The sequence below is a fragment of the Pseudoliparis swirei genome, chromosome 3 (genome assembly GCF_029220125.1).
Source record: "Pseudoliparis swirei isolate HS2019 ecotype Mariana Trench chromosome 3, NWPU_hadal_v1, whole genome shotgun sequence".
Taxonomy (NCBI): domain Eukaryota; kingdom Metazoa; phylum Chordata; class Actinopteri; order Perciformes; family Liparidae; genus Pseudoliparis; species Pseudoliparis swirei.
Window position 1 is genome coordinate 10297020 of NC_079390.1, and position 16019 is coordinate 10313038.

Sequence of the window (16019 nt, forward strand, 5' to 3'; positions counted from 1 at the left end):
CTCTCTCTCTCCCTCCCTCTCTCTCTCTCTCTCTCTCTCTCTCTCTCTCCCTCTCTCTATCTCTCTCTCTCTCCCTCCCTCTCTCTCTCTATCTCTCTCTCTCCCCCCCCCCCTCTCTCCCTTTCCCTCTCGCTCATGAATGTCACCTCTACTGATGGTGGCTGCTGGAATTCACGCACACATACTCTCACAACCACTCGCTGACTTTGGATGGGAGGAGGAGGGGGGCGAGGAGGAGGAGGGAGGGGGGGTTCGGTGAGGACTGTGGGAAAGGAGCGTGCAATCGGAGGCAGAAGAGGAATCTCTGTCTGTCTGTGTCCATGTCTCTGCTCTGTTCCCGGCTTCATTCCTACAAAGACCTCCGATGTCCCGCCTGCTGTTCTACCTCTGGAATTAAATCGGCTGGATTACCGCTCGGACTCTCAACTCATTATTCCATGCTGCCACATTTAAATGGGAGGCAAAGTTGGACCTCCGTGGACTGCACAAATGGTGACAAACAGTTTGATTCTTCTTGCGCTTTTAAGAGCTTCCTAGCATTCAAAATGACTTCACTTTTCTTCAGTAAAAGCATTTTTATATGTAAAACTATTTGAGCTCCTTCCCCTTTGGTGTCGTCTCATCAAAGTAGGTTAATTATTATTTTTACAATATTCGTTTTTGGAACTTAGCTATTGAGGTGTATTTTAATGTGCAAGATGAGTGGGGAAGAAGGGTAGAAACATGTCTCCATTGTCACCCTTTTGAAAATCCGTCATTCTAACGTTGGTCTTTCTGTTATTTTTAAGACTGAAAATGTGACTGTGGCACTTTTTCGTGTGCTCTGTGAGGGTCATATTTAGATTTTTGGTCCGAGTGAAGTCTTTACAAAGGACTGCAGGTGAACTTGCAACTGATCCAGTTCTTCACTCTCCAAGGGAACCCTCCAACTAAACTCTTCCCTGTTAACCCACTTTAACGCCCCGGCCTCCCCTGTGGGGGATTCTCTAAACCGCCTGTCCTACTCTAGTTTTTGGTGGAAAGCAAACGCCAAACCAGCAAGGGGGGCTACTGGAAACGAAGACGCCCCTCTCCCAAAAGGTGAGAGGGGGGGAAGATGGCAGCTCTCGCCAGCTCTCTCATTAGACAGAAGCGGGCGGTCAAGGAAGACCCGGGCAAACGACCGGTCGTCAACAAGCGCAAGCCCTGTCCTAAGAGCAACAAGTCCCTGTGCCAGAAACAGATCCTGGTCCTGATCTCCAAAGTACGACTATGCGGGGGTCGGAAATCTCGAAACGAGAAAAGACCAGGTGAGTCCTTGCTATCCTTTTCATCTTTCTCTGCTTGTTCTTGTTCTCGATCACATGTTGGCATATTTGGCTAGAAATGAATGTTTTGATTTTTAGGAAACAACTGAAAATGAAGCAAATGACATTTAGACTTTTACAATGGATTATATTGTTTTTTTATAGTCAATTGGAGAAAGAGTCCTGCAGTGGTATTAAGTCTATCAAAGATGTGCCTATTCAAAACTGCAGATCAACATTATAACAAGTAACACACCTTTGCATTAGGAACAATAAATCCCCCCAGCATTACAGACAGTTGTTATGCACAAACAATATGTTTACCATATATCCCCAGATACAAGTTATCAACTTAACATCTGTTGGCGTAGTTTATCTTATGGGAGCCACCTCTTGCAGCTTCACCGGTTTGATACACTGACCAATGGTCGCTGCTGCACTCAGCTCGGCAGAGTACAAATAAAAGTCATTGAATAAATGCAAAACCCAGATGAAATGGAGCTTTGGCTTTCCCAAACATATACTTACGCAGAGACTTGTAGGAACAATAATATGTGAAATTGACCAAAACCATCCTTACAGTTTTATGCAGCACTCGTGTGTGTATTGTGCTCCTGCAGATTGTGGAATTCAAGGCAAGTTCAAATGCACATATTTCAGAAACTAATTACCACGTTCACGTGATTGCATATGTTCCACAACAAAGAGATGTTAAGAAATGTTAACATATGTTTACGCACTCAACTACTGACATACTGATTTGAGTTTGAGGAAGTTAAGATTCCTGCTTTAAATGTATGAACTGAATGTATGCACCATCCAGTAAGAGACACACACAGGCGGAGGAGGTCAATTGAGATTTGGATATTGATGAAATATGAATCAATGCACGTTATGTGGATAAATCAATCAGTTAATTGTGTGACTATATGTATAATTTGTGGTTAAAATAATAAAAAATCTCCGGCAATTAACAATAAATTAATAAAAAGGCAAATTCCGTTGCACTGGGCTGCCGTACGGAGTCACATCACCTTCATGGATGCAAACCTTTTAAAGTTAAATCTATAGCAGTGGGTAACTCCGTCTGGTTCTCTGATGTGCTTTCTCTTTGAAAGCAAAACTTCAACAGAGAATTATGTGATGTGTTGCCAACTTCAGCTTCTCTCTTATCGATGAAAAATAAAAATGTGCCACCGCACAAATCAGCACAATTAAAAGTAAAAAATCCCCTTGATGTGGTGCATGTGGATGCAGTGTTGTTACCTACTTGTTACATATTACGATTCATAAATGATTGAATGTCTTACTTTGTTTAACATTTAAAACAAAGTAAACAGGTTTTATTTCTACATTTGTAACGAATTGTGTATTCCTTTCCATGATAACCTTTCCCCTAAATGTGCTGTTGCATTAACTCACACTCTAAAAAAAAAAATTTGAGTCAACTTAAAAAAGTGAGGCAACCAGCTGCAAAGCCTTTTTGAGTTCACTCAACTAAGGGCTAATGTGTTGTGTCAACTTATGATCAGAAGTTCACTCAAAGTGATATCTTAAGTTTGTCAAACGTAACATTACTATTCAGACGTACTTATGTATTTAAGTTAACACTACTTAAAATATTGCATTTGATAGTTACATCTACTCATGTACTTAAGTTCAAAACACTTAAAATATTAAATTGGAGAAACTTTAAATTGTGTGTTCTTGTAGATTAAAAACATACATCAACAGCACTGATCATTTTTTGTTGATAAATGTTTTGTTGAGAGAACTTACTTTTAACTTAAAATGTTTTGTTGAGAGAACTTACTTTTAACTTAAAATGTTTTGTTACTAAATTTCACTGCCCATTATTTGAGTTCACTCAACATTCTTTGCAACGTTGCCTTTATTTAAATTAATAAAAAATGTACACCGTTTTCTTTGGAAAAGTCAACAGTTAAAGAAAACAAACTTCTTCAAACACAAAATGTTTATTAACAATAACTAAACATTTGTTTGCATAACTATATGAATTCCAGGTGTCAACACTTGAACATAGACAGCAGAGGGTCAACATCCTTAAAAATCAAAATGGCTGCATAAAGAAAAAAAAGAAAAAATCTGTTTTGTGAATCCAAAATCAAGGCCTTGAAACAAGCTTTGGAACATGGTTGTGACACGTGTGTAGCCGTCACGAGTAGGTTCCCCCCTAAAGCACCAATAAGCAACAAGTAGCCAGAGGGATATTCGGTAATAAGGTTTATTCCGACAGCAGACTGTGTCTCTGCTCTCCACGCTCCTCTCATCTCCTGTCTGTCCAGCTCCTTTATGGAGACAGACTCAGATAACCAACACAGATCGTCATCAGCTGGACTGATTACCAATCTGATTACCATTCAGTCCAGCTGATGACAATCAGACACCGTTCCCTGAACCACACCCCCGCTCCACCCACTCTGCAGCCGAGCCTTAACACCCCCCGCTGCCACAATGGTATATGATGGAACATATATACAACACAGAAGGACAATGGCATTCCCTTGAAACTGGGCTGCTTGAGAAAACAAGCATAGAGACTATAATAAATATTCACCGCCTCTTTTAAATTTTCATTTTTTTTCTTCCCATTCTGTAACAATACAATTTAAAAGTCAAAAGACATTTTTATGCCGATTTTTAAAACTAAAATATACCACTTTCATACAAGAGTCACCTCCTACACATTAGTATTATAGTATTTCAATCTTCATAGTCTGTTAAATTAAATAAATAAATTGAGCAAAATACAGGGAAACATTTGCTCTCACGGTACAGGCTCCCTTTAATTCAATAAGTACTACTGACAAAAACCTGAACTGGAGCAAGTCTGCCTTTAAACAATGGACAATATCCTTCCAAATCTAATCCATATCTAAATATAATAAACAAACAATGGTATCAAAAACCAATGTATTTTAAACAGGGGCTAAAGAAAATATTTTTATATTATTTTATTATTTAAAATATGAGATTAAAGTAGTATATATATGTATTTACATATATATATATGTATTTATATATGTATTTGTATATATATATATATATGTGTGTGTGTTTTCTGACATACATGCGCAGTGGCCTTAGTTACCTCAGCAGATGCCCAAACCACTATAGTAAGTTTTCTCAACTTAACATTTTAAGTGGATTCCACTCTTTATTGATGAAATTGACATTTTGAGTTAGTTCAACTTTTTTCAAAGGCATTTGTTGACTCAACTTTAAAAAATGTGTTAGGACAACAAATTTGAAGTTGGACTTTTTAGAGTGCAGGAGAGAGTTGTGTGATTTCCTCTTTACATGTGCAGTGTTCTTTAGACTGATATAGACGGCAGAATCTTTGTATTCTTGACTGAGAAATGTTATGCCTTTTTGAAATGCACAATTTGTAAGTATAGTCTGCTTAAGTTAAATGATGCATATTAATGTTGCTGAACAAACACCTTTCATAAAGATGCCACATACTTTCATGGCTGATTGAGGAAGGAACTGCCTTCCACCCCCTGGAGCTAAAGACTGCATCAAAGCAGACTGCACATGAGAATGATGAGCGATGAGAAGAGCTTTGTGCAAAATGAAATGAAAGTCCTCATTTCATTCTGCACCACGATGCTACATATGTCTGCCGTGCTTCAAACAGCATTGTGATTCAAACACTTTGATGGCCACCCTACGGCGAAAAGACCGATATAATGTAGGATACGATACCGTAAAGTATTTATTGTGAACATTGTAGAAAGCGCAACCTGGAATTTGTCTGGAGATTAATTAAGTCCTGCTTCTTCTGTGGCATGTGTGCTACAGTCGGGTAATAGACATGAAAAACTCTTGCTGGTGGCTCAATAGGCTTCCCCTAATTTACAGACTTTGCAAATGGGACATAACAATGCTAACATCCTGTAATATTACAGCTTTGTTTCATAGAAAAAAAGGTCATTGGAATTATTGTGTAGCTTCTGTTCTGTGGAGCTGGATTTAGGTTGTTTACATAATATTACCAGATGTTCGTCTGGTGTGTCAAAGGAGCTGATTGTGGACATGAATGAAAAGGCTCTACGCTCACATGAAGTCACAGTTACTACATCATGGTTTCATGAAATCATTATCAGTTCCTGCCTGGCCTAAGGAATTGTTTTGTGTTGCTATCAGCTCTTTATGGCTGTATGAAATGCTAAGTGCTAATGGTAGCATGGCAAGGTGCTCACTAGGACAATGTTAAAATGCTGATGTTTAAACATGGTAAACATAATGTGTACCATGTTCATCATCTCAATCAAGCATGTAAGCATTAAACACAATTGCTAATCAAGGCTCTACTTGTTGTACATGGATGGTAATGAACATAAAGGAGAAATTGAAACTTTAAACTCATGATAGCACTATGAACACCAACACTGTCAAACAATGATCTTCTGGGCAGCTTGGCTTTTCTGTCAAATTTCAAAGCAATCTATTCATTACAGAAATGTCACTAAAGTCTAAACATGTTGGTGGTGGTGCTTGTGGTGAGGTCGGCGTCACCAAAGACATTAGGATTCATCCTTTGGGTGCCATGAATGTATATGGTTACGGTCAGAAATATACTCATCTGATTGACGTGTAGATGTACTGTTCATGGTCTCATACGGGCAAAGAAGGCAATACTTGGTACAATTTACTCGACGGTTACTCTTGTTTCAAATTGAGAGCAAAGAAAAATCTGCCCGACCCGTTTAAAGTACTGCCTGAAAGACATTGGGACGTGGGTATACATACTTTTAAAAGTGCTGTGGGTCTGAAAAAGGTTTAGAGATCAGACATAATTCATCAGCATTTATGCATCAAGTGCATAACTTCCGCTTGTTGATACCTTGTTACCAGGAAATACAGTGAGACATTGCCCATCTCCACCCATCACTCTCCTCATCTGCTGCTGAAACTTTGATCCACTCCTTCATCACCTCCAGAGTTGACGATTGCAAGAGTATTATTTATGGCATCCAAAAATCCTGAATACACTCCAGTACATCCAGAACTCTGCCGCTCGCCTGCTCACCTACTCCCGCTCCCGTGATCATATCACTCCTGTTCTCCAGAACCTTCACTGGCTCCCCATCCCACAACGGATCCAATACAAAATCCTTCTCCTCACTCACAAAGCCCTGCATAATCAGGCCCCCTCCTACCTCACCGACCTGCTGCACCACCACACTCCATCCCGTCGGCTCCACTCTTCTGATGCCAATCTCCTATCCATCCCATAGGACCAAGCACCGGACATGGGGTGACAGAGCCGTCTCTATATCTGCCCCCTCCCTCTGGAACTCTCTCCCCAAACTCATCCGAGACTGCACCGACCGTTTCATATTCAAATGATAAATCAAAACCCACCTGTCCAGAACTGCTTTTAATGTGTGATTGTGTGCTCTATGTGCTTATCGTTTTTATTGTTATTGTATTGTATAGCTTTTAGGATGTTTTAAATATTTAATGTAAAGTGTCTTTGAGTACCCTGAAAAGCGCTATATAAATTAAATGCATTATTATTAATATTAATATGTTCTCCATGCAGCACAGCCATCACAGGATTCTGTAGTTTCTCCCCCAGCTGTGTGTTTAGTTTTTTTAAACAGGAGAAGTTATTCTCAGCTGTCATCATAGCAGCACACCAGCAGCACACATAAGCTATATTTACTACTGCCATAAAGCTACACGCTGGTGAAATGATAGGGACGGACATAAACCCTGCTGCTTATACATGTGGTTAGCACAAAGCTCACACTGGATGAGATCCATGACAAACCACCTGCCTTTCTCCTCTTCATCTTCCTCCTCTATAGGTGTCCTGTACTGTCCCTTACTATACAAGCAGTGTTGGGCAAGTTACTGAAAATTAGTAATTAGTTATAGTTACTAGTTACTTCTTTTAAAAGTAATTGAATTACTTTACTAGTTACTGTATATCAAAAGTAATTAGTTACTCGGGAAAGTAACTTTTAAGTTACTTTTATGTCTGCTTTTTTAATGTCATGAACAGTACTGAACAGTCAAACACAATAAACATATGTTGTAGACCTATTTATTGCAATCAACAGGGCAACAGGCCTTCAAATCAAGCAGGAGTACAAAAGTCCCTTTTTTAGTTAACTTAATACAAAATAACTGTCTCAGTGATTTAACAGTGGGTTTTTTTACCACATTAGGCCCAATGAAATAAAAGTGATTGGCCGACACAGTATTAACACTAATTAAAAGAGAAAACAAAGGTGCCTTGAGGTGCTGCATATAATTGAGGGGGGGGGGGGTGCTAGTGAGGCGTGTACGTGCTGATCTGGAGTCAGTTTGATAGGATTTGGGTATAAATAAATTATTTCATTTAAAATATGGATTTTTATTTAAAGATATTCATGTAATTTGCATGCAAAATAGGTCTACCCGAACCAGCGGACACAAAATTCAACCAGCGGCAAAAACCGCGGACCTGGCAACACTGGAAGTGGCTGTCAATCACAGTGTGGCACCGTGCGTGCTGGTCGAGGCGTGCCTGTGATTGGCGGAGGAGAGGGAGGCGTGCCTGTGATTGGCGGAGTAGAGGGAGGCGGGGTTAACCTGTCGGAAAACGGAAGTTACGGGTGGTTGGCGGAACCGTTGTTGTTGATGACGTTCGAGCTGCTGAGCTGAGAGGAGCACGCTGTCTGTGTTGGTGAATGCCCAATAAAGGGAGGAATAATAACGTCGTCCCGTCTCCGTGTCATCAGTCCATAACGTCCGAGACGTTACATTATCATTGCGCCACCAAGGTCCTGCGATGTCAGATCAGAAGCAGCTAAAGTAGCCTAGCTTGTCTTCTTGTCTGCAAGTGTTCATTTTTCACAAAAGAGAGTAACGCGAGTAACGAACTCATTTACATTTCAGTAACTGTAACTGCGTTAGTTGATTTAAAAAATACTTCGTTACACGCTCGTTACCGCTAAAAGTAGTGGAATTACAGTAACGCGTTACTTTGTAACATGTGTGCATGGAAATGATATGCAGACGTATAAATAAAGAGAGATGCACCAATTGCAATTTTCTTGACATATTCTGATAGCCCGATTTTCAGAAGCCTGACTTGATATTGGGATGTTTGTAGGAATTATAAATAATGGCAACTTTTTTCACCACTGTCCTGAAAAAGAATTTCAAGCGTCCCAAAGTCGGTGGAAAAATTCCCTTTACTTTATTATTGTCATCGATAATGGTTATTGGCATAAGAAGACAATTCAAATATTTAGGAAATAAACAGTCCTTTTTACTGAGTAGAGCTTGAACGCATCACAATGCAAGTCAATGCAACCTCCATTAACGTTAGCGGTCTGAAGATTTTTTTTGAGGTTGTTCCTTCTAGCATTTTGGTGATTTTGTTGAAGACATGTTGCGTGTGTGTGTTTTGGCCGGTTCACTGTCTGTGCAGCTGTGTGCCGACGTATAACCGTGGCCCATTTATGTAAATGTGGCCGGGGAAAAAAGAGCAGAAATATGAGTCTAATGTGCAAAAAAATGGTCTGCCTATCAATCGGTGCTCTAATTTAAATGTAAAAGGAGCCAGATATGTGCCACAAAGAAAGAATCCACAAACTTTGAGTAGAAGGGATATGTCAGTAGATGTAACAGTGTTACCACAGAAACACAAAGATGCATTAAAAAATAGCAGCACTATCAACTAAGTGGGTCGAAACGAATGCATGCAAATTTAGTGCAGACAGAGACATCTTGTTGCATCGTGTCGACTGTTTGGCTGGGAGGCGCACAGTAGTATGTTGTAGGTGTAAGCATCAAAGGGGCCAGTCGACGGTCGGACCACAAATGTTGGCCCCGGCTGGCGAGCAACAGACTGGGTTACAAGGAGAGATCCAGCAGAGGATAGCATTTAACTGAGCCCAAGAGACCGGGGCCACAAACTCGCTGACTCAGCAACACCTGATCAGACAACGCAGTATTAGGTAGCTTCTCCTCAGAACCTCACTGACTGTGACAGGGGTCAGAGACAGAGAGGGGGGCTGAGACAGAGAGGGGGGGTGAGATAGAGAGAGGGGCTGAGACAGAGAGGGGTCAGAGACAGAGAGGGGGGGGGGGTGAGACAGAGAGAGGGGCTGAGACAGAGAGGGGGAACAATTGTGCGGAGGTAAACAGAGGTTTAAAGAGAAAAGTATTGCTGGTTTCAGAGAAAAAGTGTATCAAAAGGTGAAGGTGGGTGGCAATGATGAGGGTGAATGCGGATAAAGAGGTAATGAAAAATACAGGAAGAGAGGTGGAGAGAGAGTAAGCAGTCGAGATTAAAGGGAAGAGAATTGCTGTAAAGTCCGGCTCCCTGTCGAGGCAGCATGTAGAAACCTGAACCCATGAGACGGGAAGGATATGAACGGTCACTGTGAAACGTAATTGAAGTGCTTGTTTAATAATCTGTCTATGAAGTAGGTTGTTTCTTCTATTTATTGAATGATGCAGTGTTTTAGTTGGTTACATTTGGGTGGGTGGTTGGAGAATTCTGTCTCCTGGAAATGATGCTTAGATGATACTTATTTTAACAGCAGATAAGTTGTGTGTTTTTTGGAGCAGAGTAAGTTCTGTGTTCTCATATGTGTGTCGTAGGGAAGGACTTTGCATCCTGTCTCCTGTATGTGCTTAAGTTACACATCCTTAAAACAGATTCATTCATGTGTAGAGGTAAAACCATCTCATTAATTCAAGCTATTGATAAGGGACCAAAGCTGAAATTTAGCCTTAAGAATAAGAATAAGAATATACACTTTTATTAATCCCCAAGGGGAAATTAGTTCTCTGCATTTAACCCATCCTTAGTTATTCAGGAGCAGTGGGCTGCGGTGAAGCGCCCGGGAAGCAACTGGGGGTTCAGTGCCTTGCTCAAGGACACTTCGACTTGCAACTAATGGGGAGAGCGGGGATCGAACCCACAACCTTGCGGTTGCAGGTCGGCCCTCTTACCCCACTGAGCTAAAGCCACCCCTTAGCTAACGTTAACACATTTACCCATGGGTTGATTAATGTGTACGGTCCCTTTACAAATAAATAAATAAATGAAATGAAATGAAATAAATACGTTTTGTATATTGTTGTATTGTATACTTTTTTTCACATCATCTTTGGTATATTGCTGTAATGGTACAGTATACTTGGAATAATAAAGACACACATTTTCAGTTTGGGTATTTCAAATAAATATTTCTATATGTTCTATTATTTTGTCTGACCACTACAGACTGCTTTGAAGGGGGCTGTTGCAAAAAAAAAGAAGAACACTTGACTTTGATCTTAAACTTTAGAACCAGCAACCTGTGTTGAGTTCAACAAAGCTGCATCAACACTCTTCAGTTTGCTAGATTTGAGCAAATCCAAGGTAATTGTGTTGTTACGTAATTGTACTGTATCTTATATCATAGAGCATATGAAACCATTCATCTTCATAATCTTTAGAATCTTAAAAAGAAGAAGAAAAAGATTATTATTTACAACGTTTCGTTTCACAGACGGAAACAAATCCATCCAGACAAGAAGAATGCATGAGATAAATTGGAAGGAGTGGAAGTGTTTGGTTACTCTGCAGAGTTTATGAGCCACTTGTTTGTAATGGAGGGAGTGTCCTCTTGGTCACTCGTGTCAAATGTTCCTCCCTTCCATTAACTAGAATGTTTCACCACGATATATACTGTCGTAAAAAACCTCTATTTTCTGAACTAAAATACAAACGTAGTAAAAGTGGCATGACTCTGCTTAGTGCTCACAATATCCAGCCAAATCTAATTTTGAGAGATTCCCGAGAAACAACAGCTTTCTGTCAGTCTGCATCTCGACTAGACAAACAAAAGATTAGTGGGTGATTGCTGTTGATGTCATCTAATTTCTGGGGATTTTAAGCTTTCAACGAACTTGTTTCATCAGAGGGATACCGTATCTGGTATAAATGACATCAAATGAATGGAATGGGGAGGCAGCTGTTGTGTAGAAAAGTAGGTGATCTGGTTAATCCCTTAAAATGTCTCCAAGACACCCACTTCAGATTAAACCACAATGAAAAAACAAACTGTTGAGCTATAATCTTTTAGCTTGTCCTATATAAAGCAGAGCCCATTAGAGATTAAAGGATGTATTACTTTTAATTGTGAAGGATTGTCTAACTTTATGTGTCTAGGTTGCAGATGTCCTTTAGACTGTTGAGACAATTACAGTCAATGGCCATAAAGGTATCAGTGACTTTTCCTATGGGGTCGGCTGTAGCTCAGTGGTCGTCCCGTAAGCGCAATGTACCCGGTTCGATCCCCGCTCACCCCATGCATGTCCAAGTGTCCATGAGCAAGACACTGAATCCCCAGTTGCTCCCCGGGTGCTTCACTGCAGCTCACTGCTCCTTAATAACTAAGGATGGGTCAAATTCAGTGAGAAGAATTTAAATTTAAGAATTTGAATAAAAGTGTGCATTTCTTTTCTTTCTTTGGCTTGTGAAAAGATATTGAGCCGCAGAGAGGTTGTTGACAATGGCCTTAAGTCTTATTCAAAGTGAGGCGGCGGATTGATGTGTGTACAAAGAACAGCCTTTTTTCCCCCCCGTCCTGAGAATACAACCTTAACCTCCCACACACACCTGCTCAATTCAATCTATGGGTGCTTTGATTAAAGCTGACAAGGACAGATTTAATTGACCTCTAACAAGAGAAAGACAGTGAGGATGGAGGACACCTACAGAGGTAATGATGAGAAGACAAGGAGAAGTAGAGAGGCTGTGAGAGGAGGAGGGGCAAAAACGGGAGAAATACTGTAGCCACTTCGTCGACTACTTTACAAAGAAGATAGACGACATACGCTCCTCCTTTACTAATCTTTTTTCTATTACTACACTTACATCAACTTCTTTATCCCCTTTACCTTCCTCTTTCACCTCCCTGTCTCGTTCTTACCGTGGTAATCTCCGGCCGCCCGACCACCTGCATGCCCCCATGACCCCATCTCACATTCTCCAGGCTATTGCTCCTGACCTTCTTACCCTTCTCACCCATTTTATTGACAGCCAGTTGAGAGGTCTCAAGTGGCTGTTTCCCTAACTCTGAAGGAGGCAAGAGTGAACCCTCTCCTGAAGAAACCCAGCCTCAACCCGTCTGAAGTCAACAACTACAGACCTGTCTCTCTTCTTCCTTTTCTTTCCAAAATTCTCGAGCGAGCTATCTCCAACCAAGTGCCCTCCTATCTCCACAGTGACAACTGTCTTGACCCACACCAGTCTGGATTCAAGGCCGGCCACTCGACAGAGACTGCCCTCCTTGCTGTCTCTGAGCAGCTTCACACTGCTAAAGCAGCCTCTCTCTCCTCTGTCCTTATCCTTCTAGACCATTCTGCAGCATTTGACACTGAACCACCAGATCCTTATTTCCTCCCTGCAGGACCTGTGTATCTCAGGCACTACACTCTCCCTTTTCTCATCCTACCTCAACGACCGTGCTTACCGGGTAACATGAAGAGGATCTGTGGCTGAACCTTGCCCTCTCTCTTCTGGGCTCGCTCAAGGATCCGACATCTTCTCTCCGTACACTAATTCTCTCGGCTCTGTCATTCGCTCGCGTGGCTTTTCCTACCATAGCTATGCTGATGACGCCCAACTGATCCTCCCGTTTCCCCAATCTGAAACACAGGTAGCAACACAGATATCTGCCTGTCTGATTGACATCTCTCAGTGGATGTCTGCACACCACCTGGAAATCAACCCTGACAAAACGAAACTATTTTTCCTTCCAGGGAAATGTTCTCCCACCCACGACCTGACTACCACTTTCAACAACATTACTGTGACAACACGTTCCTGTAGGTACATGGTGCACAACATCAGGAGAATACGTCCTCTTCTTACTCAGAAGGCGGCACAGGTTCTGGTCCAGGCGCTGGTCATCCCACCTCTGCAGCTTATCCAGAATGCAGCAGCTCGACTACTCCTCTCCTCCGCCCCTTCACTGGTTACCGGTGGATGCCCGCATCCGCTTCAAACCGTCCTGCGAACAGATCGGGTCCCGTTTACATCCAGAACATCGTCAAGCCTTACACCCGAGACCGTTCACTCCGCTCGGCATCTACCAATCGACTTGAGACTCAATCACTTTTCAAGATTCAAGATTCAAGATTCAAGATGTTTTATTTGTCACATACACACACAGGGTGTGCAGTGAAATGAAAGTGGCAATGCTCAGCAGGAATGTGCAAGGGCAACAAGTACACACTATTTACAAATAAAAAACAACACAATATTTACAGTAAGTGTGTGTGTGTGTGTGTGTGTGTGTGTGTGTGTGTGTGTGTGTGCCTAAGAGGGGCAGTTGTGTGAGCTAATCACTCGACAAAATCCAGACTGTTTGCTGTCCTGGCTCCTCAGTGGTGGAACAAGCTCCCCACTGACATCAGGACAGAAGGAAGTCTCTACATCTTCCACCAGAAACTAAAAACACATCTTTTCCCACGATGACTTGAATAAAAACAGATTAGCACTTCAGTGGCACTTAGTTATGTATTACTTATGGTATTACTTGTGGTATTTTTGTAGTTTGGCTTTCTTTAAGAAATGTTACTGTAGCAGCTCCATGGCCACTACCCGTGGGTTTCCCCCCCCCCAGCACCAAGGATCAGCCCGGAACCACGAGGTTTGGTTGAAAGCCATCATTTATTTGTCAGCAAACAACTCAGAAGCAGACCGCAAAACCTGCGCCTCTGCTCACTCTCCCTTCCCTCCAGCTCTGCTGCCCTTTTATACAGGCAGCATCGGCTGCTGACTGATTGCCAATCAGTCAGAGCAGCTGACTGATTGTCAACCAGCCAGCAGCCGAGGCCAGATTGGGGACAGCTGCCACAGTTACTTTCTTGATTCTTGTTGTTCTGAGTTTGTAGTCATGGTTGAATGCACTTATTGTAAGTTGCTTTGGATAAAAGCATCTGCTAAATGACATCTAATGTAATATATACATACATATAAATATATATATAACATGTAATGTAATGTAATATACAGATACATATATATATATATATAAGCATACATAAACACACACATATATATATATATATACACATACATATATATAAGCATTAGTGCTGTGAAAAATAACGCGTTAACTCAGTTAATCCAATTTCAGGTTTAACTAGTTTTTTTTTTTTAACGCATTTAACGCATGCGCAGAATGAGCTTCCAATCCGTCTGTTGTTGGTCGTCGGGACGAAAAAAAAGTCACTTGCAAAATGAGCTTCCAATACACCACTTCAATCTGAACTCTGTCCGCTCTCATGCAGACGGTCTGTTCATCGGTAATGATCCTTCCGCAGGTTCACCTACGGAAACGTTGTTACGACTTTTACTTCCTGTAGATCAGGGTCTCAACACGTCGATCGCGACCTGCCAGTCGATCGCGGCGTAGTGTCGGTAGATCGCATGACATTAAAAAGATTGGCCCGCCCCCTGACATGTTCTCTATAGCACGTCTTTGTTCTTTTATTAAACTAAACGTCTGTTGTTGATCGTATCTCCACAGCAGCATGTCATTTCTGTCTCTTCGCGTTGCGTTAACACTTATCGATCTCCGTCTCGCGCGCCACAGAGCTCCGTGCGCGCGCATCGGGACCGAGCAAAAAAAAAGTCACTTGTCAATCTGTCCCCGTGTCCGTGTCGGTGAGGTTTCAGCTTTGCAGCGGTGTCCCCGCCGTCCCTTTCATCACGGCCCAGTTCATGAAGAAAACCCACACAGTCAGTTTGCCTCAGCAGCTGCTAGAGGAAGACTAGAGGCCTTTAGATTGTATCATGGTGGAGTTAATGGTTGACAAACAAGAGAAAAATGTTCTGTTTAACCCTCCTGTTACCTTTACATTTAATCACATATTTTACCCTCGGGGTCAATTTGACCCCAGCAATTAAAACCTCCAGAAAATTATTAGAATTAATATTGTTTGCCAAGTTTAAGTGTGAGGTACTTTATGTTTGTTTGTTGACTACCTAAATAGCCCTTTAAATATATAAAAAAGTTGATATTTCTTATATGTTTGACACAGTGAAAAACAGCCTGGGGTCAAATTGACCCCAAAGAACACCGACATTAAACATTGAATGGGGTCAAATTGACCCGAAAGGTAACAGGAGGGTTAAACATTCTGTTTAGGATGAAGATGTATTAATGTTCCAGATGGAAGAAAACTGCTAAATAACTGATGAGTTGCAGCACCATTGTATAGAAGAATGTATAAATGTATATATCCGTCTTTTGTCATAAATCTCTATGTTCTCACAAAATATACCGAGAATATCGGTAATATGTGATTAATCATGATTAATCCACAAAAACCTGTGATTAACCCGATTAAAATTTTTAATCGTTTCACAGCACACACACACATATATATATATATATGTATATATACTGTATGTACCTGCAAGGTCTAGTCTCTAGTCTCTGCCTTGTTTTACACTTGTTTTACAAAACTGGGAAATTGGATATTCGTCATTGAAAAGAAGAGCAACGTATGGCTGACTGGGGGTAAACATCCTTTTTCTGCATTGTAGGTGTGTGTGGCATACAGGGCCGTGTGTGTTATACAACAATGAGAAATTGCGGCCGACTTCGATTTTCTTTGACATTTTCTTTTGATGACCTTCAGAATCGTTTAATAAACAGTAGAGCCCCGCTCGCAGAAAGAGATCGACAGAATGGAGCA

At 41.3% G+C, this 16019-nt stretch overlaps 1 protein-coding gene across 1 annotated transcript in view; it reads left to right on the plus strand.

Annotated features, from left to right (window-relative positions):
* Nucleotides 1–1096: 1096 nt before the first annotated feature.
* fgf11b (fibroblast growth factor 11b) overlaps nt 1097–16019 on the plus strand; it is a 35628-nt gene continuing 20705 nt past the window's right edge. The window contains exon 1 of the mRNA XM_056408012.1: nt 1097–1289. Coding sequence (XP_056263987.1) covers nt 1097–1289 — 193 coding nt within the window. The remainder of the gene's footprint in view (nt 1290–16019) is intronic.